The sequence below is a fragment of the Nyctereutes procyonoides genome, unplaced genomic scaffold (assembly GCF_905146905.1).
Source record: "Nyctereutes procyonoides isolate TBG_1078 unplaced genomic scaffold, NYPRO_anot_genome, whole genome shotgun sequence".
NCBI classification, from domain to species: Eukaryota; Metazoa; Chordata; class Mammalia; order Carnivora; family Canidae; genus Nyctereutes; species Nyctereutes procyonoides.
Genome location: NW_026575041.1, coordinates 5,414,661 through 5,439,992, shown reverse-complemented (window position 1 = coordinate 5,439,992; position 25,332 = coordinate 5,414,661). Strand labels below are relative to the sequence as shown.

The 25,332-nt window shown below is 35.6% G+C and overlaps 1 protein-coding gene across 6 annotated transcripts in view; it reads right to left on the bottom strand.

Annotated features, from left to right (window-relative positions):
- The window catches only part of ACER3 (alkaline ceramidase 3), a 162,963-nt gene that overhangs the window by 100,792 nt on the left and 36,839 nt on the right, over positions 1-25,332 (bottom strand). For 3 of the 6 annotated variants that reach the window (XM_055320475.1, XM_055320476.1, XM_055320477.1), the window contains one exon: positions 24,056-24,166. In XM_055320475.1, coding sequence (XP_055176450.1) covers positions 24,056-24,166 — 111 coding nt within the window. Of the gene's footprint in view, positions 1-17,093; positions 17,169-24,055; positions 24,168-25,332 lie in introns of those variants that run through there. The other 3 variants (XM_055320479.1, XM_055320478.1, XM_055320480.1) reach the window with 2 other exon arrangements.

The following is a 25,332-nucleotide window of genomic DNA, read 5'->3' as shown; positions in this document are numbered from 1 at the left end:
TATCTATTCCTCAAATCCATCCACACTGCTACAACTGCCCTTTTCTGTCTTCATCTCACTCAATCTTTTAGTGGCATTTAGTAACTGAAACACTTTTCTCTCTAGTATTCTGTAATGCCCGATTCTCCTGGGTTTTCTTATATTATGATTGCTTCTTCTGAGGTTCCTCTGTTGGCTCCTTCTATCCTTAAGGTGTAAGTCAGGCTGTAAATTCAAATGCCCAGAGAGGCATTTGAGTAAAATACCTAAGTGAAGAACGATAAGGAAACAGTAGAGATTGTGGTCAACTGTACAAACTATTCTAAAGAGAAAAGCTTGGCTGACTGCTCCCATGCAGAAATACAAGCCTAGTGATGTTGCATCTTCTAATTATTCAAAAGGGTACAAAGATCTGGATATCTATGGGAACTCTCTCAATTTTCAAATATAGACAACCAATCTTAAAATGGTTAAATCTAGGGTGACTGGGTGGAGTTGGTTAAGACATTCGCCCTGGGCTCAGGTCAGGATCCTAGGTTTCTGGGACTGAGCTGCTCATCCACATCCACACATCTACATCTGGCTTCCTGCTCAGCAGGGAGTCTGCTTCTCTCTCCCTCTGTCCCTCCCCCCTGCTTGTGCTCTCTCTCTCTCTCTCTCAAATAAATAACTAAAATCCTTTAAAAATAAATAATAAATAAATAGGTTCAATTTTTAAAATATGGGCCAATTAAAACATGTCTGCATGACAGATTCTACCTTTGGGTTATGAACTTGTGATATTTATATGCATCTTTCGCCATCTTCCCCTCTTGCATTCATTCCCCAACTTTATGACAATGATGACTAAAGCCCCCTCTGAACTCCAATCTCACATATTGTAACACCTACTTGACTCCTCATTTAATGACTCACAGGCATTTCAAACTTAACATAATCAAAACAGAATGCTAGATCTTCTCTCTACACAGTTGCTCAAACTAAAAATGTAGAAAGTCAGCTAAAAATTGTTTTTTTTTTTTACTCCCACAATTAACTCATTAATGAGCCCTCCAGGCACATCTCTAAACTATGTCTCGAGTCATCTACTTCTCTCCAGTCTCCACTGTCCTAGTCTAAACCACTATTACCTCTCACCTGCACCACTACAACGGTCTTAACTTGTTTCCCAGCTTGTATTTTTACTATCCACAAATCCATTCTCCTCAAAGCAGTCACAGTGATCTTTTAAAAACATAAATAGGACCATGTCATATTCCTGCTAAAAAACCCTCCACTGGCTTTTAGAATAAAATCCAGACTCTTTACTTTGGCCCGGCATGATCTGGCCCTTGCCTAAATCTTTCCAACCTCATATTCTGCTGCTTTCCCCTTTAACTACTAAAGATCGTTAGGGGAGAGTGAGAAAGGAAACAGCTACTTACAACATGGTGTATTAAATGCTGTGGTAAAGATATGCGCTGAATTCAGTGGGAGCACAGAAAAGGGTCACCCAATTATATGAGGGACTGAAAAAGGTTTAAAGGCAAGATTTCTAGAGGAAATGACACTATGCCAAGTCAGGAAGGGTAGACATGCTGAATTTACCTGACAAAAGAGGGTAAAGGCAGAGACGTAAAAATATAGATGGTACTAAAATCAGCAAGTAGTTTGATATAAAGTGTAAGGCATACGTGAGAGAGTTGTAGAAGATGAGGCGAGTAAGGCAGAGTCCATATTAGGACCAACCTGCCACAACACACAGATTTTCAAATAGGTTGATCTTTCTTTTTTAAAAAAGATTTGTTTATTATTAGAAAGAAACAGACAGAGAGAGAATCCCAAAGGAGACTCCACAACCAGCACGGAGCCTGACACCTGGTAGATCTCACAACTCTGAGATATAACCTGAGCCGAAATCAAGAGTGCTCAACCAACTGTACCACCAAAATGCCCCTCAAACACGTTTTTTTTTTTAAGATTTTATGTATTTATTCATGAGAGACACAGGAAGGGGCAGAGACAAAGGCAGAGGGAGAAGCAGGCTCCATGCAGGGAGCCCGATGTGGGACTCGATCCCGGGACTCCAGGATCACACCCTGAGCCAAAGGCAGATGCCCAACCGCAGAGCCACCCAGGCATCCCAGATTATTCCTTTTAAATAGAAAATGGTTGGGATGTCCAGGTGGCTCAGTGGTTGAGCGTCTGCCTTTGACTCAGGGCATGATCCTGTGGTCCCAGGATCGAGTCCGCATGGGGCTTCCTGCATGGAGCCTGCTTCTCCCTCTGCCTATGTCTCTGCTTCTCTCTCTGTGTGTGTCTCTCATGAATTAATATATAAAATCTTTTTTTAAAAAAATGGTCGAACTGAAAGTTGCATGCTCGGCTGAAGAACACTGGTGAGATTTAGCACAGTAAACCAGTTCTCACCATTGACCCACTACTATTTGCTAACAGGTGTAAATTTTCTGGATAGTACACAAACTGGTACAAGTAAGAAATTCAATAGAATTGAGTTATTTAAGCCAAAGGAACAAATGTGAAATGTGTGAAAACAAAACAACATTCATTGATCCTTAAATAATGCAAATTAGAAATACTAGAGATACTTTAAAAAAGAATCTAAGCTTGGGACCTTTGGGTGGCTCAGCGGTTAAGCATCTGTCTTTGGCTCAGGGTGTGATCCTGCCATCCCCGCATGGGGCTCCCCAGAGGGAGCCTGCTTCTCCCTTTGCCTATGTCTCTGCCTCTCTCGAATAAATAAATAAAATCCTAAAAAAAAAAAGAAAAAGGAATTCTAAGGTTTCCTTTTCTTCTTCTTACCTGCAAACTGATTCAATCACATGGAAAATCAAACAATTAATGTCTGGGTGACTCTTAGGCAACATTTCATCAGTATGTTTCCCTTAAAAAATCTAAGATATCAAAGTTAAAATCAAATTCACATTTAAAAAAATTAAAAAATAAAATTCACATTTGTAGGAATTATCTAGAATATTCCAAAAACAAGTAACAGTGACAAGCTTCCCTACATGACCATGGCTAGTGAAAACTGAGGCAGCTGAAATAGTAATGGAATTTAATAAAAAGGTCACTGTACCATCCACATATTCTAATTAGATGTTCATATTCACAGTACTTCAGTACAATTTTAAGAGTCTCTCAAGCATATAATAGAATTTCAGTGAGTTGGAACCTCTTGATTCAAATACTTTGGCGTGCTACCAAACTTTTTCAAGGTTACAAGAGAATACAAATATGTTCTGATACCCATTTATTTTTATCCATTTGACTGACCACATCATGGCAAGAGTGTAAAGGGTCTTTGGAATCAGATCTAAACTAGAATCCCAATTCTATCACTTATTACTTATCAACTTTGGCAATTTGCTTAACTCTCTTTGAGACTCAGCTGCCTAAGTTGTAAAATAAAAGTGTAACAATGTTTATCATGAAAAGTCATTATGAGGATTATCTAGCATGTACCTGGCATACAATAGGCATCAACAAATTTTATTTTATAATCCTTAACTCAAACTATTAAAAAAATTCATGTACATAGAGAATGGAGTCATTAGATTTTAGATGTAGGTTAGCTCATTTGCCATGACAGAAATTAAATGGTTAAGAAATACTATGAGTTCCTTCTAAATTCTATCACGATTTATCAAAATGTGTAAGAAGGACCTAGAATAAATGAAAAAAAAGAGAAGGGCATATTACTATGAAGTATCAAAGGTATTAATGGTTTAAATTATGATTATTTAAAAATTATGACCCCAAGTCAGAGGCTTTGGTGTTATTTGGTGGTGTCAAAACAATGCCAGCTACAATTATAGGGCATCATAATCCTACTTTCCCTGTGAAGTTAACACTCACAAGAGAAATAAAATGCACTACCATATTAGAGAAGCAGTAGAGTGTAGTGATTAAGAGAATGAGCTTTGGAGAGTCCAAAGAGGTTTGGACTTTATCCCTAAACTGATGGGAAGTAATTTAGGGTATTTAATAAGAGCTTTTCTAATCTATTACTTACCTAGTATATAACATTATAGTAACACATACATATGCAGAAGCCAGTATATCTATTTAGCCTTATCAGTGTATTTTGGATTACTTTCTCCCATCCCATTCCCAATGAGGATGCTGCAACATTAGTAGCAGACCGGGTATTTTAGAGTGGTAGGTAGACTAATGACTACCAAGGATGTCTATATCCCAGCCCCAGAATCTGTGAATGAATATGTCACTTTATCTTAAATGGCAAAAATGACTTTGCAAACATGATTAAATCAAGGACCCTGAGTTGATGAGATTATCCTAGATTATTGCAGCATGCCCAACCTAATCACCTGAGTCCTCAAAAGTAGGAATCTTTGGGAGATGTGACTGGAAAAATGCTCAGAAGAGATGGAAATTTACGTAGCTTTGAAGATCCAGGAAAAGGGCCATAAACCTAGGAAGCCAAGAGAATGTTAGAAAAGGGCCATAAGTCATATAGGCTGGAAAAAAAGGAAACTAATTCTCCCCTAGAGAGTCAGAAAGAAACACAGACCTGCCAACCTTAATTTTAGCCCACTGAGATATGTACTAAAATTCTAATCTACAGAACTACAAGATAATAAATGTATTTATTGTTTTAAGCCACTTAATTTGTGGTGCTTTGTTATTATTATTATTTTTTAAATTTTTATTTGTTTATGATAGTCACACACACACACACAGAGAGAGAGAGAGAGAGAGAGAGAGGCAGAGACACAGGCAGAGGGAGAAGCAGGCTCCATGCACCGGGAGCCCAACGTGGGACTCGATCCTGGGTCTCCAGGATCGCACCCTGGGCCAAAGGCAGGCGCCAAACCGCTGCGCCACCCAGGGATCCCAGTGCTTTGTTATAATAGCAATAGAAAATCACCAGGATTACTAACAGGTGGCTAGCATGTTAGTTAATAAACTGATGTCTTTAAAAAACTCTTGCCTACGAACTTCGGCTCTTCTGAAGACTCAGAAAAGTAAAGAGGCAAGTTAGAAACTGGGAAAACATATTCACGATACACATATCTGACTGAGGATTAATATCCAGAAAATGTGATACAAAAATGAGTAAGGAAAAGACAGACAACCCAATTTTAAAACGGGTAAAAGATTTATAGAGGCACATTATAAAAGATGATATCCAATAGGCCAACAAGCTTTTGACAAGTACTCAACATCATTACTCAATGGAGAAATACAAATTAGAACCTCAGTAAGACACCACTACACATCAAACAGAATGACTAAAATTAAAAAGACTTATAACTATAGGCAACAATGTGGAATAACTGGAACTCTCAGAGACTGCTGGTAGGAGCACAAAATGGTTCAACCATTTAAAAAATTATTTGGTAGTTTCTAAATAAATTTAAGGAGGCTACCGTATGACCTAGCCATTCTACACCTAGGCATATATACAAAAGAAATGAGTGCGTATGTCCATCAAAAGACATATACAACAGGGGCACCTAGGTGGGAGAGTTGGTTAAGCATCTAACTCTTGGTTTCGGGTCAGGTCATAAATCTCAGGGTGCTGGGAATGAACCCTGTTGTCATGCTCCATGCTCAGTGTTGAATCTGCTTAAGATTCTCTTCTCCCTCTGCCCTTCTTCCTCATGCTCTAAATAAATAAATGAATAAATAAAATCTTAAATTAAAAAAACAACATATACAAGAATGTCCACAGAACCTTATTCATAAAAGTCCCAAGCCAAAAAAAACATAAATGCCCATTAACAGGAAAATGAACAAATATATTATATTCACACAATGAAATATTACATATCAGTAAAAAAAATGAACTACTGATATAAACAACATAGATGAATCTCAAAAACATTACATCAAGTAAAAGAAGCCAGAGGCCAGAGTATATACTCTGTGACTCCATTAACATAAAGTTCAAGAACACGCAAATTAATATATGGAAATAGAAGTTTCTGGGGTAACTAAAAATTTCTATATATTGATCTGGGTGGTGGTTACATGGTGAAATCTCACTGAGCTGTAGGTATACTTAAGATGTGCATATTTTACTATATGTCAAATATACCTCAACTTTAAAAAAAAAAAAAGAACTGGGAGATGGAAACCTTTTGTCTGCTGTGCTCCAGTATATACTTTGCCCATCAACTACTCCCATGTAAGTGATTTGCTTTAGTACCGTTGATACTGTTTCTGGAACTGGAACATTTATCCATGTTGTCAGGCAGGTTAAGGAACAAACAAATGTTCCATCCACAGATAGAAGAAAAGAATAAAAAATGGTAACAACAGATGAGAGTTAATATGATAATTGAAGGGAGAAGGAAAATAATTCTGTTTAAGGATATCTGTAGCCAAATAAGGAGAATGTCTGGACTGCCTAGGGAGGTTAAAGTCTGTTAAACAGAATGGAACTACAGCAATAATTATGGACATGATAATAACAGAAATGAGACTAGATGTGCTTTTTTTAATATTTAGTTTTTAAGAAAATTGTCATTCAATCATTGTCTTATTTTGGCTCTAGCCTAAAACACTTAGAATAAGTCAAAACTGAGGCCAAAGGAACCAGACAAAGAGCCATTACAGCTGCCTGCTTTCTGCCTTAGGCTGTATCTTACCAGGCTTCCAGGCTTTCTACTGGTTACTTTTACTATCCGTAAGGCTACTTTCCTGGCTACCTCATTTCCTCACTTCCTGTTCATTGACTATGCAGGCTACTTAGCTATCTGTGGTTCCCACTTCTCTGGTTGAGCCTGTCCCTGGGTTTTGGCTACTAGGCTGGACATGTTAATTCAAAGTATAGTCCTATAAAAACCACAACTGCATACACACAGATTAATATTAACCAAAATATGTAAACACTCTTTCTGCTGGGTGATGTTATTATTACATTACCTTTTCAACAAATTAGAAAAAAAAAGATCATTGATATTTCTGGCAATGTCTGAAAAGCTGGAACCAAAATAAAGGGTGTAAGTTATAAGCTGGTTATAAAATGATTTCCAAAGGTCTTTTCCACAGCACATTGATTTTATGTCTGTTTCATTACTAACTGTAATTGCTATAATCTTAAAGGTTATTAATCTAGTATGCAATCCACTTACTTCCCCTAGACAAAAGGCATAACGTTCTTAAGATCATTTAAGATGACTTTGATTTAGTCCGGCAGTGACACACTGTAGGTAAGATCATACTAAACTTAAGGCTACTCATGCAAATAATTTTCAATGGTCCTTCTCACGAGGAAATGACTTTATCTCTGACATTTCTACTTCAGTAATTTTCTACTTTACCCTTGATCTTAGGGATAATAAAAACCTTTAATAGACTTTTTCTTGCTCTACTTTATTTATGTTTTGACTATTTTACAACTCATCTTATGTTTCATGTTGCTAATTATCCACTTTAGATAAACGTACAACAAATATATTTGTGCAACTACAAATAGACTTTGTAGATTTGGGAGTAAAGGGAAAAATTAAATCTCAGGAGAAAAAAATCAAATCTTGTGAAAAGGTTTCTTTTGGCATGGTTCTATTTTACATTAGACACAATTTTTAATTACTGGTTTATGGTATAATGATTAAAAGCATAAAAATCTGAGTTCAAGGGGACTCCCCACAGGGAGGCTGCTTCTCCCTCTGCCTATGTCTCTCATGAATAAATAAATAAAATCTTAAAAAAAAAAGAAAGATCTGAGTTCAAGGTATTGCTCTACCATTTACAAATTATGTGATTTGGGTCAAACTATTTCTCAAATATCCATTTATAAATAATGTTAAAGAGTTCCTCATAGGTTGTGAAGAGTTTTAAATGACATAATATAAATTAATATACTTTCCACAGAGCCTGATATATTATAAATGCCCTATAATAAATGATAATTATTGTTCTCTCTTCAAACTCCATCAATGTTAACAGCAAATTTTATGGCCTCATAAAAATTAATAACTAAGCCATAGTCACATGAAGCTTAGAAAATTCCAGGAGTCCTAATATCAAACACTAAATAGTAACTAGGCAGGCAGAATTTAGATTCAAACAACTTGTCTTTGCTTTTCAATTTACTCTCCTAGCTTTATTATGGGATAAGGAATACTAAATTCATTTGAATTCATTATCATCTCTCTAAATAAATAAGTGTGATTTTGAAAATATTTACCTAAAACAAATACTAGATTCTTATTCTCCCTTCAATTTAATAGCATTTCTACTTTTCTAATAGACTTATTAGAAAAATAATCAGAGGTGACATCTTTGATTCTTCTATTCATCTGTTATAAGCATCTCTTCCTTTCATAAAAAGTGCATATTTAGACTACATTATAGTAGAAAAATAAACAAAAAGAGAAAAAGATTTTAGACAAAGGGACTGGATGGTCCCAAAGCAGCTATAATTGAGATGGCAAATTAAACTGAAATCAAGCTTACCAGAACTGGCAATTGCTCAGGGACACAAGATGGGAAAAATATGAAAAAGTAACATTTTTAATTCTTCTTTAATTCGAGATGCCTGGGTGGCTCAGGGGTTGAGTGTCTGCCTTGGGCTTAGGGAGTGATCCCCGGATCCAGGATTGAGTCCCACATCGGGCTCCTTGTAGGGAGCCTACTTCTCCCTGTGCCTGTATGTCTGCCTCTCTCTTTCTGTGTCTCTCATGAATAAATAAATAAAATCTTAAAAAAAAAAAACTCTTCTTTAATTCTTCCTCACTATACTTGATATCTTGTCTTTGTAACACTGAAGACAATTGTTAGCATATACTCAATCATAAAATTATCTATGTAATGCCCATCTCTGCTGCTAACCTGTAAGTTCCAATCAACAATATATGTGAATGATACCCAGCACCGAACAGGTTCTCATTAAACATTTGTTGGATGAATTGAAAAATGACTAAATTCTTAGTGGATTTAGGCTCCAAGTCAGAACACAAAATACCTCATAAATTCCTAACAATCTGTCCCTAATATGCTTCAACACAAGGCCAAAGTTTCCAATTATTCCTGTAAAATCTCCCTCAACTCCCAAAAATAAGTGCATCTCATAGTTATTAAGCATTTTTATCACAAAATTAAAACACTGAACATCTTATACAAGTATTTACTAAATTTCCTTGATTTGTTAATCAAATCTCTATTTCTAGATAAAGTTTGTTCTATGTACATGTGGGTGTCTCTCATATACACAATACACACAATATTTTTAGTGGCGAGACTTATCTTGGTGAAAAATTCCAACAAGTACATACATGAAAAAGAAGTCTTATTAGCAAAAAATGCCTGCTGTTTGAGGTGTTTAAAATAAAGCATCCATTCATTCACCATTCTTCTCCCACGTTTAGCTTGCACCAGGTATTGCTGACTGCTAGAAATCCAGAAGAGTAAGACTTTCAGGATGCTCAGATAGAACCGACAGTTAAAAACAGATTACGATAGTTAATATGGACAGTGATATGATCTCAATCACAAAACCAAGAATAAGGTAGAGAAGTAACACGAAGAGAGCGATTGTTAGATCAACAAAGATATCTCTTGTAATCACTGTCCATTTTTATTCCTATATTTCCTTCAAATCTCTTGTTCATTGTTAAACTGCCTGATATTCTAGCATATAGACTATAAGTGCTCAATACATCTTTTAAAAAAGTAAACCCTTAAAAAAAAAGTAAACCCTTTATTTTGAAAATACTTCAAGATACTGCAGAATTTATGAAAATATTACAATGAGCTCCTATATACCCTTAACCTAGATTTACTAACATTTTCCCATATTTTATCTCTTGAATACATAAAAAATGTACATAAAGTAAAACACACATTAGTGTTATTTTGTTGAATCACTTAAGAGTAAGTTGCTAAAAACTATGACCTTTTACCTTTAAATTCTTTAGCATTTATCTCCCAAGCAGGGACATTCTCTTATATAATCACAATGCAGTGATTAAATTCAGGAAACTTGTATTAATAAAATATTACCTAATATACAGTCCTTATTCACATTTCACTGATTTGCCAAATATTACCCTTTAGACTTTCTTCTCCTCATGCTGAATATACCTTACTTCATTAAGCTGTTAATCTGCAACAGTTCCTCAGCCTTTCTCTCTCTGTCATGACTAATATTTTTGAAACTTTAATTTTTTTAGTTGTTTCATAGAATGTGCCTCAGTTTGTTGTGGGGTTTTTTGTGTGTGATTATTTTCTTACCATTTGATTCACATTATGCACTTTTGGCAGTCATACTGTATAAATGATGTTTCCTTTTCAGTGCATCACACCAGGAAGAACCAGTTATTAGTTTATATCATTATTAATCATGTTAACTTTGATTCCTTGAATAAGATGGTACTTGCCAGATTTCTTGTGTTGTTACCATTTTTCCATTTGTAATTAATCAGTAACCTGCCAGAAGATTCTTTCAGGTTGTATAACTATTTCCCAAACACTTTCACCCAGTATTTTTAGCATTCACTGATGACTCTTGTCTGAGTCAATTATTACAATGATGGTTGCACAAGTGATTAAATAAAAAAAAAAACTGGTTACATTTATTAGTTGGCAATTAAGTTCTTTTTTTTTAAGATCTTATTTATTTATTTATTTATTTATTTATTTATTTATTTATTTATTTAATTAATTCATGAGAGGCAGAGACATAGGCAGAGGGAGGAGCAGGTTCCATCAAGGAAGCCCAATGTGGGACTCAATCCTGAGACTCCGGATCACACCCTGAGCTGAAGGCAGATGCTCAACTGTTGACCGCTGAGGCACCCAGGCGTCCCGGCAATTAAGTTATTATTTAAATTTAAGTTAGGGGCACCGGAATGGCTCAGCAGTTGAGCATCTGCCTTTGGCTTGGGTCATGATCCTAGGGTACTGGGATTGAGTCCCGCATCAGGCTCCCCACAGAGACCCTGCTTCTCCCTCTGCCTGTGAATCTGCCTCTCATGAATAAAGAAAAACTTAAAATAAAATAAATTCCAGTTATTTAATATACAGTGTAATATTAGTTTCAGGTGTACAACATAGTGATGAAACACTTCCAAACATCATCCAGCGCTCATCACAAGTGCCCTCAGTCCCCATCAAAGTTTCACCCATTCCCCCTACCCCCTGCCCCCCTCTGGTAACCATCAGTGTATTCTCTATAGTTCAGTCTGTTTCTTGGCTTGGCAATTCTACTCTTTAAAAAAAAGCTTTTCCTTCCCGTACCATTTATTTGTTTGTGGATTCTTTTTAAATACCATATATCGTAATCCAATTCTGTCGTTTTTCATTTGGAAGTTCCAAATGTCCTGGCTTGGCCAACTGTTTTCTGGTTATTTTGACAGGATTCTCTCACTTTTTGGACACTTTCTTACTTTCTAGATGTGCCAGACTCCTCTTGTATTCTCCTTGCTCATCCCAGAAACCAGTCATTTCTCCAAGAAGTCTTCATTCCTTCAGTGAGTAAAGATTTTTAGAAAGCAAAGCCTCAAAACTAAGATGTGTTTGCTGCTACTTAAGACTCATTGCTTCTAGGTATCCTTTCAGAAGATAAAATGTGAAATTTTTTTTGTTTTAATTATACTGATACCTCTAACTCCAATCCAATATCACAAGGTTCTTCCTTATCTTCCCCCATTCAAATTTATATCTTCTTTCTTCCACATGAGAACTCTCCTAACAACACCATTTCAATACATTTCCTCATTTGCTTAATCCTTAAGGGCATACCAAAATAAATTTAGAATTGCTATACTCTAACACTACCAATAATAAATAAAAAAATAAATAAAAGTAAATAAAATTAGTAAACTAATAAAGTTCAAGATTTCATTGAATTTCCTTTTGTTTTCAAACTGAAGACATATAATGAAAATAACATTTAAAGTTAATTGGATTAATACTTTCACTTTCCTCCTATGTGGCTATGTTTTCTGATAAATGGTAGAATACTTTTTTTCATTATGATTATGATTTTATCTTTTTACATAAGTCTTTGTTTCACAGCAAAATTGAGCAGAAGATACAATATTTCCCATATAATCCCTACTTCCCCATATGCATATCTTCCCCATTATCAACATCCCTAGAGATGCATGTGTTACAATTGATGAAGCTACATTAACACATTATCACCCAAAGTCCTTAGTTTACATTATAATCACTCGTGATGCTGTACCAAGAGTGATTGTACACTCCTGGTACATTCTATGGATTTGGACAAATTTATAACGACATGGACCTACCATTTCAGTATCACAGAAATCTAGAATAGTTTCACTATGCTAAAAATCTCTGTGCTCTGCCTATTTGTCTCTCCTTCCCCCAAACTCCTAACAACCCTGATCTTTTTACTATCTCCATAGTTATGCCTTTTCCAGAACATCATAGCCTTTTCAGACTGGCTTCTTTCACTAATAGACATTTAAGGTTCCTTTGTTTTTTTATATTTTGATAGCTCACTTCTTTTTAGCACTGTAATAACATTTCATTGTCTAGAGATACCATAGTTTATCCATTTGTCTACTAAAGGACTTCTTGTTTGCTTCCAAGTATTGGCATTATAAATAAAGCTGGTATAAACATCTGTGTAATTTTTGCATGGACATAAGTTTTCAATTCTTTTGGGTAAATAACAAAAAGCATAACTGCTGAATTGTATGGTGAGATGTTGAGTTTTTGCAAGAAACCACCAAATTGTCTTCCAAAGTGGCTGTTCCATTCTGCATTCCTACCAGCAAGTAATGAAAGAGTTCAATATTGCTCCACATCCTCAAAAGTATTGGGTGGTGTCAGTGTTCTGGATTTTGGCCATTCTAATAGATGTGTAGTAGAATCTCACTGTTATTTTATTTTTTAAAGATTTTATTTATTTATTCATAGAGACAGAGAGAGAGAGGCAGAGACACAGGCAGAGGGAGAAGCAGGCTCCATGCAGAGAGCCCGATGCGGGACCTGATCCAGGGTCTCCAGGATCACGCTCTGGGCTGCAGGCGGCTCTAAACTGCTGCGCCACCAGGGCTGCCCCTCACTGTTATTTTAGTTTGCATTTTTCTGATGACGTAGGATGTGGAGAGTCTTCTCATATTATTTACCATCTATATATCTTGTTTGGTGAGGTGTCTGTTAAGGTCCTTGGTCTATTTTTTTAAATAAGTTGTTTCCTTAATGTTGAGTTTTATTTTTATTTAAAGACTTTATTTATTCATGAGAAACACAGACAGAGAGGGAGGCAGAGATACAGGGAGAAGCAGGCTCCATGCAGGGAGCCTGATGTGGGAATCAATCCTGAGTCTCCAGGATCAGGCCCTGGGCCAAACGCGGATGCTAAACCACTGAGCCACTCGGGTGTCCCAATGTTGAGTTTTAAATTTACATTTGTATACAAGGAGTTCTTTATAGGGGCACCTGGGTGGCTCAGTGGCTGAATGCCTGCTTTTGGCTCACCTTCCCATCTGGGGGTCCTCCCATGCAGGGAGCCTGCTTTTCCCTCTGCCTCTCTATTCTGTGCTTCTCATGAATAAATAAATAAAATCTTAAAAAAAAAAAGAGTTCTATATATTTTGGATAACAATTCTTTCTCAGATGTATCTGCAGCAATTCAGCTTTCTTGGTATTCAGTCAGGGTCCCTCCCCTTAATTTCCACTACTTCTGTTCTGCCTGATGGAATCATAGTTTTTGAGTACATGAAATCATATAATATACAAAAAGGTTCCTCTGAGAAGTGTTAACCCCCTTATCTATCCTTTTACATTTTATTTTACACTCTGCATCTTTTAAAGCATATATGGTTTTATGTTTAAAGCTTATGTGGGATTTTCAGTTGTAATAAACATCCATGTATCCATTTAATTTTGAATTATTGGGTACATAGGTACATATCTTCACAGAAAATTATTTAAAACATGAATTCTGAACCAAAGGGTAATTGAATATTAGCTTTGTTAAATATTGCCAAATTCACCTACAAAAATGTTGTATTCTCACCAGCAATATGTGAAGAGTGCCAAGTTCAATCACAGCTTTGCCAAGAATGTGTTGTCATGCATCTCACTTTTTGCCAGTCTGACAAATGAGAAATAATACATCACTGTAGTTCTCGTTTGCATTTCTTTTATTATGAATGAACTATCTTTCCTTAAATATGTTGGCTATTATTTTTTAAGATTTTATTTATTCATGAGAGACATACAGAGAGAGGCAGAGACATAGGCAGAGGGAGAAGCAGGCTCAATCCCAGGACCCCAGGATCACAACTTGAGCCAAAAGCAAGACGCTCAACCACTGAGCCACCCAGGCATTCCCTATGTTGGCTATTTTTTAAAAAGATTTTATTTATTTATTTATTTATTTATTTATTTATTTATTTATTTATTTATTTATTTGAAAAAGAGAAGGGGAACATGAGCAGGGGGAGAAGGAGGGGCAGAGGGCTCAGCAGGGAGCCCACGGGGGCTTGATCCCAGGACCCCAAGATCATGACCTGAGCTGAAGGCAGACATTTTAACTGACCGAGCCACTCAGGCACCGCATCCTTAGTATTTTTTTTGTTTTAAGATTTTATTTATTTATTCTTGAAAGACAGGGAAAGAGGCATAGACATAGGGAGAAGCAGGCTGGGGAGCCTGATGCAGGACTCGATCCCAGGACTCCGGGATCATGCCATGAGCCAAAGGCAGATGCACAAACACTGAGCCACCCAGGTACCCCTCCATCCTCAATATTAGGGATACTAAATCTCTACCTGTAGCATAAGTCATAAATATTTTCACCATTTGGTCTTTTGCTTTGACTACTTATAGTATTCTTTTGCCAAACCAAAGTTTTTATTTAATTGGCCAACATTTTCTTTTATTACATCTGGATGCTGAATCATAGCTACAAAGACTTTCTTCTGCACAGTTAGGATATAGAAGAATTCATGTGCATTTTCTTCTAGTACTTACAAGATTTTAGTTTTTATAATGAGGTTTCTGATCATTTAAAACTTATTCTTATGCATGATATGAGGTATACATACATCTATTCTGTTCCTCTAAATATTATTATATTATTCACCTTTTCTCCCAGTGATTAGAGATGCAATCTTTATCATATACTAAACTCTAATATGGGCTTGGGTCTATTTAGACCTTTTTATTTTTTTCTAAAGATTTTATTTATTTATTTATTTTAGAGTGAGAGACAGAGAAAGCAAGCATGAATGAGGGAGAGGGCAGAGCTGGAGGGAGAGGGAGGATTCTGTACTGTGCCCAGAGGCCCACATGGGGCCCAATCTCAAGACTCTGAGATCATGACCTGTACTGAAACGAAGAGTTAGAAGCTCAACCAACTAAGCCACCCACGTACCCCTATTTATGCCTTAAAAAAAAATTCCACTTTACTATCTATTGGAATACCAGTACTATATATTATTTTACCAATACGTGTTTTAGAGTATAATATATAGGAAGAGTAGTATATCCTTATAGCTCTTCCTTTTTAAAGATTGCCTAGATATCTTCGCATGTTTATATTTTCATACGAACTCTCCTAATGAAAAAAACTTACTGGTTTTTCTATTAATAATTATTTTAATTAATATAATTTATTTAATAAATTAACCCAGACTAATAGAAATCTTTAGTATCTGTCCAAAAACAACTTTTTATTTGTTCAGATTTACTTTCATGTCATCAAGTGTCTTAAAGATCTTTTCACACAGATACTACATATTTCTTATTAAATTTATTCATAGATATTTTATGTTTTGAAATGGTACTTTAAATGGGGTTTTCTTTACTATTATCTCTAATGGGATATTGTTTGTATGTGTGAAGATTATTGCTTTTTATAATTTTAAGCCTGATACCTCACCAAATAGTTTTGTTGTTTGAGTTAGCTTGGTAATTGATTCTCTAGACTAGAGTTTTCAGGAATGCTACGGTATCTGTTTTTTTTTTTATTTTTTAAAAGATTTTATTTATGTATTCATATGAGACACAGAGAGAGAAGCAGACATATAGACAGAGGGAGAAGCAGGCTCCTTGCAGGGAGCCTGATGCAGAACTAGATCCCTGGATGGGGATCATGCCCTGAGCCAAAGGCAGGAGCTCAACCGCTAAGCCACCCAGGCGTCCCTGCTATGATATCTGTTAGCAAAGATAGTTTCCTTCTTTCTCAATTTTTAGGCCATTAGTAATTTTCTCTAGTATAAGTGCACTGATTAATGTTTTTAGTGCTTCCGTACTGAGTAATAAAATGCTGGCTTTAGGATTGAGATATGTCTATTATCATATTAATACAGTATCCATCAATTCCTAATTTCTTGGGTTTTCTTTTTAATAAGAAATGGATATGAAATTTTAACAAAGCATTTTTCAGCATTTATGAAGATAATCACATGGTTTTTCTTCTTGAATTTACTACTCTAATATATTGTATTAATGGATCTCCTAAATGTGAATGATCTACACTATGGGGAATAAACTCCAGTTGTCATGGTATATTATTTTCCAAATGTGGGGCCAGATTCTATTTATTATCTACTACTTTTTAAAATAAGAAAATAGAGAATTAAATAAATTTAACTATCTTGTTAATAACTCAAAAAAAAAAGCTTTAAAACCACAAGTTCTTTTGTTTTTTAAGTTTGGCACAAACTGATTAGACAGTAAAATCTGACCTGATTGGACATAAGGCTATTCATAATAATTATTTACCCCAGTTAGTGTAAATATTCGTGTTAAGCAGCAAGATGAATAGTTCACCTATGGAGTGCTACCTCAAGTCTTGGTGGGCTTAGTAGATATATTGTAGTACATATAATCTATTAATTTTCTAAAATCCAAAAGCAATCTGAATTTAGAAATACTTCTGGTTCCAAGGAATCAAATAAGGACTTATTAATCTATATTAGTGGTGTAACTGCAAGAAATTTTTAAAAAAATATTGAGCTCAAGGGCTTTCTCTGACCTTCAGAGAGTAAATTTCATAAGGATGCTTTCCATGAAGAGATACTGATGCAAGAGGCCCGAGAATTTCATTATGATGCCTCTACTGTGCTCTATTTTTCATCTTCCTTAATTACCCCTAAACCTTCTTCAGTTGGAAAAAGGTTACAGGAAAAAATAATTTAGAAAATATGTACCTCCATATATTCACAGGAATATCAGAAGACAGCAGATTACCACAATATGTGGAATAGTTACTCAAACCATCATATCTGTATAAACATAAAAAAAATGACTTTTGGTCATTAATATGCAAATGAATTCACTTAATAAGACATCGATCCCTAAAGAGAAAAATCCTCAAATTCAAGGTGACAATCAATCTTCAACAATTAGGTGGCTGCCTGGATCCTAAATATCAGGTACAATGGGAAAAGTAGCTATACCTCACCAGAAAGAGATACAGTGCCTATACATATATTGCTAATTTCAAGTCTTCTGTATCTTTAACCTCCTCGATTGCTTCTCTTCCTTCAGCCCCATCCCTGAGACATAAACACTCAACATCCTCCCTCTCACATATTGTGCACATTCCTCCATTTTCTGTGACCACTGGTTTTAAGTTTTTAATCAAGAATTGAGATATACCATTAAATTTACTCAATGCATGATTTTATGAATTATAGTAAATTTAAAAAGTTGTGCAATATCACAATCCAGTTTTGTGGTAATTCCATCTGTCCTCTTATGCCCACCTGTAGTCAACATCCAGTCCCACCCAAAACCCCACATAACTAATGATTTCCTTCTTATCTCCATAATTTTGCCTTCTCCAGAAATTTCATTCAAATAGAATCATATAATCTGTTTTCTTTTGTGTCTTTTAGTTTCTTTCACTTGGCATAATATTTGAGGTTCCTCTTTTTTGTTACATGCATCAGTAGTTCTCTCCTTTTTGTTTGGTAATAATTTATGATATTTGCATTGATATTCATATTAGTCCTTAATTTTCCTTTTTTTTATGGCACTTTAACAGGTTTACATAACAATGTTGTTTTCTTCATAAAATGAATATGGAAATTTTCATCATTATGCATGCTTCGAAAAAATTTATGTTAACACTGGGACTATCTCGTCTTTGAAGTTTTAGTAGAACTCAGAGAAACTATCTGGGTCTGGTATTATTTTATGGAGTACCTTGATAACTTACTCTATTTTCATATAAACAATGGTCTATTCAAAGCTTTCTATCTTTCCTGGGGTCAGTTTTGCTAAACTATTTTCTTAGTAAATTATCCAATTCTAAATTTAGTTACAGAGCTTTTATTTTAATTTTTTTAAAGAACTCAGCAAATTAAAATTCTACTTTCCTGTTGAACAGTATTGTTTCACACATACAACAAACAGGCCAAAGAGGTTTTAAAATTTAATTCCTTTGTTTCGATGGGTATTTCCCTTTGTCATTTTTTTTTTTTTTAAGATTTTATCCATTTACTCATGAGAGACACACAGCGAGGCAGAAACACAGGCAGAGGGAGAAGCAGGCTCCATGCAGGGAGCCCGATATGGGACTTATCCCAAGACCGCAGGATCATCCCCGAGCCAAAGGCAGACGCTAAAACGCTGAGCCACCCAGGTGTCCCTGTCATTTCTTATGTCTGTTTATGCTTGCTCCTTTTTTCTTAAGTTAGCTAGCTACCTACTTTTTCTTTAAAAGGGGGTGGGGGGTGATGCATTAATTAGAACTATGTTTTTCTGTCCTTTATCTTGTTAGTTTCTGCTTCTGTCTTTATAATTTCCTCCCTTGGACTTTCATCTGATTTACTTTGTGGTCCTTTTTTCTTGCCTTTTGAGATCTTAACTAATATTTCACTTTGTCTTATATTTTAAGTTTTTTTTTGTTTGTTTGTTTTATTATTAAGTTTTTAAACCTATGGATTGTCCTCTGATGGCTGCTTTAAATAAATCCCACAGATTACAATATGCAAAATTTTTGTTACAATTCTATTTTAAGGATTTTATAATTTCACTTTACATTTTCCCTTTCATTTAGAATTAATAGATTTAAAATTTTTGAAAAGAACGTTTTTCTGGTTTGAATTTGTTAATTTTTAGCATGGATGCACTGTGATGATATATTATTTTATTATTTCCATTTAACATTCCAATCTTGTTCTTATGAACATTTTATGCACACTTGAGAAGAGGGCATATGTTCCATAAGGGTATGAAATTCAGCATAAATTCATGTTGTCAACTTTATTAGTTATGTTGTTAGGTCTTAGATATTCTTTTTTTTTTTTTTTTTTTTTTTTTTTTGGTCTTAGATATTCTTGATTTTTGTTGTTCACTTCACCTGTTTTGTACTGAGTGTGGCATATTATAATCTTCTATCATTATAGTTCTACTTCTCCCTGTATCTTTTATAGTTTCTGCTATATAAAAATGGTATTTGTATTATTTGGTGCAGAGATATTTATAACTGTTGTACTTTCTTTTTTTTTTTTTAAGATTTTTTAAATTTATTTATTCATGAGAGATACAGAGAGAGAGAGAGAGGCAGAGACACAGGCAGAGGGAGAAGCAGGCTCCATGCAGGGAGCCTGACATGGGACTCGATCCCGGGTCTCCAGGATCACACCCTGGGCTGCAAGCAGCGCTAAACTGCTGCGCCACCAGGGCTGCCCAACTGTTGTACTTTCATTCTGAATCATGGCTTCTAGAATTATAAAGTCTTTCTTTTTCACATTTAATGCTTTTTAATAAGAATTCTACTTTATATGATATCGAGATCACTAGCCTTATCTTCTTATGATTTCCAAATTTTCTGAATCATTTTGTTTTAGGTGTGTCTTTTGTATAAAGTTTAGTCTTGTTTAGTAAGCAAATTTTTAAATGTTTTCATTTTGACAATTAAGCTCATCTGCATTAATTGAAATAAGTTCAATCTCAACTCTATCATCTTACTATAATTGTTACACATCATTTTATATTTAGTATTTCTCTAAGTAGTAAGTCTTTTTTGCTCTTTAAAAAATTTCTTTTGATAGGTAGGAAAGAGTTTTTTTTGTTTCAGGGGTTTCTTTATTTCTTATGAATTTTATAGTTCCCTGAGTCCCCCTTTCTTTTCTTATTTGATCTTTATAATCCAACTTGTTATGCTTAAATCATATTCTTTAATACTCAAATTATTACATAGGCAACAGTCAACAAACTTATTCTACTTTGCTCTTTCCTTCCCTCATTAAAAATATTCCTCATTCTGGGACTCCTGGGTGGCTCAGTGGTTGAGCATCTGCCTTCGGCTCAAGGGCATGATCCTGGAATCCCAGGATTGAGTCCCGCATCAGGCTTCCTGCCTAGAGCCTGCTTCTCCCTCTGCCTGTGTCTCTGCCTCTCTCTCTCTCTCTCTCTGTGTCTCTCATGAACTTAAATAAAAAATCTTTTTAAAAAAAAAAACCCTCACTCTTTTTACTTATTAGACTATACAATGTCTGTCTATTATCCTTCAGCCCTATCCCACTTGTTGCAGCCTTAGTTGAATATGTTAAAGGCTCATCATCGACATTTTGCCAAAGTTTTCCCAGTTTTCTCTTACTTGGATAAACATCATTCCTTAGTATAATGTAGTCAGCAGAACCTTCTGTGATGATGGATATGCTCTGTATCTGTACTGCCCAATAGGGTAGCCATGAGCCACATATAAATATTGAGCACTTGAAATGTGGCTAGTAGACACTAACTTAGTACAGTGCTCACAGATTTATGAGGAAGGAGTCACATGTATAATAGTCAGTGAGTACCTGCATGTTTAAAAATGTCTTCTTATAACCCGGATATTTGAAAAAAACTTGACTGGAATAGGAAATCCATTTTTAATGTTTAAACCAACACTAAAAATGGTGTTTCATTGGTGCTTTTCTTTGTTTTGCTGATGATGTCTAATGCCAGCCTAATTTATTTGCCCTAGTCAAGTAACTCAGCCTTTTTTTTTTTTAAAGATTTTTATTTATTCATGAGAGACACAGAGACACAGGCATAGACAAGACAGAGGGGGAAAGCAGGCTCCCTGCATGGAGCCTGATGTAGGATTGGATCCCAGGACTCCGGGATCACGCCCTGAGTCAAAGGCAGATGCTCAACTGCTGAGCCACCCAGGCGTCCCTGTAACCCAGCCTTTTTTACTAGAGCTTTAAGGATTTTCTTTTCTTTTCATTTTTAAAATACAGTGGTTTTAAAGGCTATGTTTCAGAGTAAACCATTCCAAGTCAGTTTTAAGAGGTAAAAATGGACCTTTTAATACAGATTCATTTTTCTTCTTTCATTTCTAAAAAAATTTATTGAATTATAATTTTTTTTAAGATTTATTTATTTATTCATGAGAGACAGAGAGAGGCAGAGACACAGACAGAGGGAGAAGCAGGCTCCATGCAGGGAGCTCAATGCAGGAGTCGATCCTGGAACCTGGGATCATGCCCTGAGCCAAAGGCAGGTGCTCAACCACTGAGCCATCCAGTCATCCCTGGATTATAGTTTTAAACGTAAGCTCTATTTCACTGTTTTGTTTTTCTTCTCCAGGGACTTCAATTATACGTATATGATATCTTCTCTGCCTCTCTTCCATTTCAATTACTTTCTCTCTGACCCTTTTATCTCATTTTCATTCTTTTGCTTATTTCTCTGCCTTCTCAAGTAGCCCCGATTAAACTGTCAACACATTGTAATTCAACCTTAATATTTTTCCTAAATTTAATCAATTCTAATTTTATTTCTTTGGGGAGAAGGAGGTGTTATTTGTTTTTAAAATTTTGATTCATTTCTTTGAGGGTACCTAATTCAGCTAGGAGTTTTGTGCTACTCTTTCCTTCTGCTTTGTAACTAGTTGTAGGGGAAGGATGCCCAGGAGCCAAAAAATCTTATTCTCATTTTCTGTTTTCTTTTTACAGTAATTTTATATGGATGTAGACTGCTTCTTTTGGTCTATTTATGGAAAGCGTAAAGATTTTCGGGGGGCTTAAAAAATTCCTAGTTCAAGACTGCCCCCTTCTGTGAGAATAGTGAGGTTTAACGCCCTTTTCCAAAGAATACTTATTTACTTGGGAGGGTGGGGAATGGAGGATAAGGGTCTGACATGTTTGAGTTTCTTTGTTTCCATACGATATTAATTCCTCCCTCTAGCTTCCTTCTTTCCCTTCACTAACATATCTCCAAAGGGTCTCTCCCTTTTCTTCTTTAAAATAATTTTGTTTTTTTGAGAGAAAAAGAATCCCAAGCAAGCTCTACACTCAGCATGGACCCCTACACAGAGATCAAATCCCATGACCCTGAGATCATGACCTAAGCAGAAATCAAGAGTCAGATGCTTAACCAAATCAGCCGTGCAGGCACCCTAGTCCCACTCCTTTCTATTTCTCTCTTTCCCAGAGGTACTTTTCCAAAAATGCCACCTTAGGTCTTAAATACTTTTAAGTAATTTACACCTTTAGCCAGTATTGTGATCTACCAAATCTTAGATTGCTTTCAGAAATTTTGCATTTAACGTGAATTTTTATTTATTTATATATTCCAGACTTAGGCTCTCAATCCCTCTCCTCTCTTCCATGCAGTTTTTCAAACTTCCCCAAGTCTAAAACATCAGATAGTTCTGTTGAAATTTGGTGTTTTTGCTTATTTAAAAATGATTTGAAGTTCACATATTCTTTTTCTCATGGTAAGCTGAAAGAATCAAATAAGTGTGGCACTGGTATCTCTGGGTGGCGCAGTGGTTTAGCGCCTGCCTTTGGCCCAGGGCGCGATCCTGGAGACCTGGGATCGATCCCACGTCGGGATCCCGGTGCATGGAGCCTGCTTCTCCCTCTGCCTATGTCTCTGCCTCTCTCTCTCTCTCTGTGACTATCATAAATAAATAAAAATTAAAAAAAAATAAGTGTGGCATTATTTACTTTCTTACTCTACATAGTTTTCCAGGAGGAGGAATGGACAAATTCTAATTTAGGAGGCCACCATTATCCTAGGGCAACCAGAAAGTTCCTTAAATCTTTTTATTTTATTGTTATTACTGATTGTGATTTGTCAATATTTTATAAACATTCTTAAAACATCCCAGGAAGTAGGGGCACCTAGGTGTCACAGTCAATTAAGCTTCCAACTCTTGGTTTAGGCTTGGGTCATGATCTTAGAGTCCAGAGATCGAGCGAGTGCCATGTTGGGCTCTGTGCTAAGTATGGAGTCTGCATTAGAATCTCTCCGTTCGGGATCCCTGGGTGGTCAGTGGTTTAGCACCTGCCTTCAGCCCAGGGTGTGATCCCAGGGTCCTGGGATGGAGTCCCACATTGGGTTCCCTGCATGGAGCCTGCTTCTCCCTCTGCCTGTGTCTCTGCCTCACTGTGTCTCTCATGAATAAATAAATAAAATTAAAAAAATAAAAATAAAAAACAAACTAGAATCAACTTTGTTGTTTTTGTCATTACGATGATAATGCAAGAACAAGGCAGAGAGTTTCCCGTCTTACGCTCTGGTAGAGTTCATTTATCCATCCATCCAATACTTACTGAAGACCACTAAATTGCCAGTCAATAGGGACACAAAGATAACCAAGACATAGTCCCTGCCTCACAGACAAGTAGACAAATATGAGTAAGTTGCAAAAGGTTAAACAGAGTACAATATCCTTTATGAAAAGTATGAAAATATGCAAACCATATCATATATACTTTTAAGTATACATATATATGTAGTATAAATACAAAAACGTGAGAAAATGATAATCAAACTAAGTTAGGGGTTAACTCTGGGAGGATGAGGGAAATAAAATCAGGCAGAAATACAAATGTAGCTTAAGTTTTATCCATAGTATATTTCCTTAAAAAAGAAAAAAATCTGAAACAAATATAGCAAAGTACTAATATGTGACAAAAATACATGGGTATGTTTGTTATATTATCTCTATTCTTTCCTATGTGCTTGAAATATTCTATTTTTTTAAAAAAAAACTACTCAACATGCAGTTCAGTTTACTGGAATTTTAAGTCAGAAGTTTCAGAATATATTCCAGTTGTGTAATAAACAATATAAAATTAAGAACCAATTTTAGGTATGAATGAGAAAAATAACCCATGTGAATACTATACATTATTTTTAGATGAAGTGTTGTACGTACCTGTGAGTGCTAAATAAGAAGCAATGTACCGCTTTTCCAGTCCATCTCTAACACTCTGAATTGCACCAAAAATTGGAGGTATAATCATAATCAGGTTACTCACTGTATTCCCTATAGGGGAAAAACACAAGAAAATAATTATATTAGTCAATACCACTTTAAATAAAAATACACACACTTGGCCCTTAATAAAAATTAAATTGGTGACTTCTAAGAAACATGGTGAAAAGATAAGGTACTAAAGGAAAATAATTCTCTACTCAAAAAAATTTTATAGAAGAATTCAATTAGGGATCCCTGGGTGGCGCAGAGGTTTGGCGCCTGCCTTTGGCCCAGGGCGCGATCCTGGAGACCCAGGATCGAATCCCACGTCGGGCTCCCGGTGCATGGAGCCTGCTTCTCTCTGCCTATGTCTCTGCGCCTCTCTCTCTCTCTGTGTGACTATCATAAATAAATAAAAATTAAAAAAAAAAAAGAAGAATTCAATTAAAATAACAAGTAAAACTAAGATTTTTTTTTGGATGCCTGGGTGGCTCAGTGGTTGAGCATCTGCCTTTGGCTCAGGGCGTGATCCTGGAGTCCCAGGATCAAGTCCCACATCGGGCTCCCTGCATGAAGCCTACTTCTCCCTCTGCCTGTGTCTCTGCCTCTCTCTGTGTGTGTCTCTCATGAATAAATAAAATCTTAAAAAAAAAAAAAGAAACTAAGATTTTTCAATCAGAACATCCACTAAAGGAAATTCTAAAGATGAAAAGGGCAAGTATCTCAGAAAGAACCTCAAAAATACAGCAAAAAATGAATTGGAGAAGATAGCTACAGAGACTGAGAGAGCAATCTATGGATACAATAATGACAGGATAAAATATAGTATTGTGCTACTTTTGTTTGTGGAATAAAACAGCAACAAAGTGGGGTTAAGTATTTTGCGTGTCTCTTTAAAATTTCATTTATGGTAATATATTTAATTTCTTGTTTCTAGCAGTGGATCTTCAACTGATTTTTGTTCCTGTCTTTACAAAAACAAACCTCAAACATGAAAACCAAAGAAGCAATAAATACCCCAAAGCAGAAATAGGCAGCAAAATGGGGAAAGAAATGGATAAACTATTTTATAAATTGATTCCGGGTAGAATAAAGTAACACAAAACATTCAAAATTCCAAATGAATGATTTTCAACATAGGAGCTGATATCAAGATAAGTATCAATTAATGGACATATACAGAACACTACTCTACCATTTAGCATATACATTATTCTCAAGTATACATGGAACAT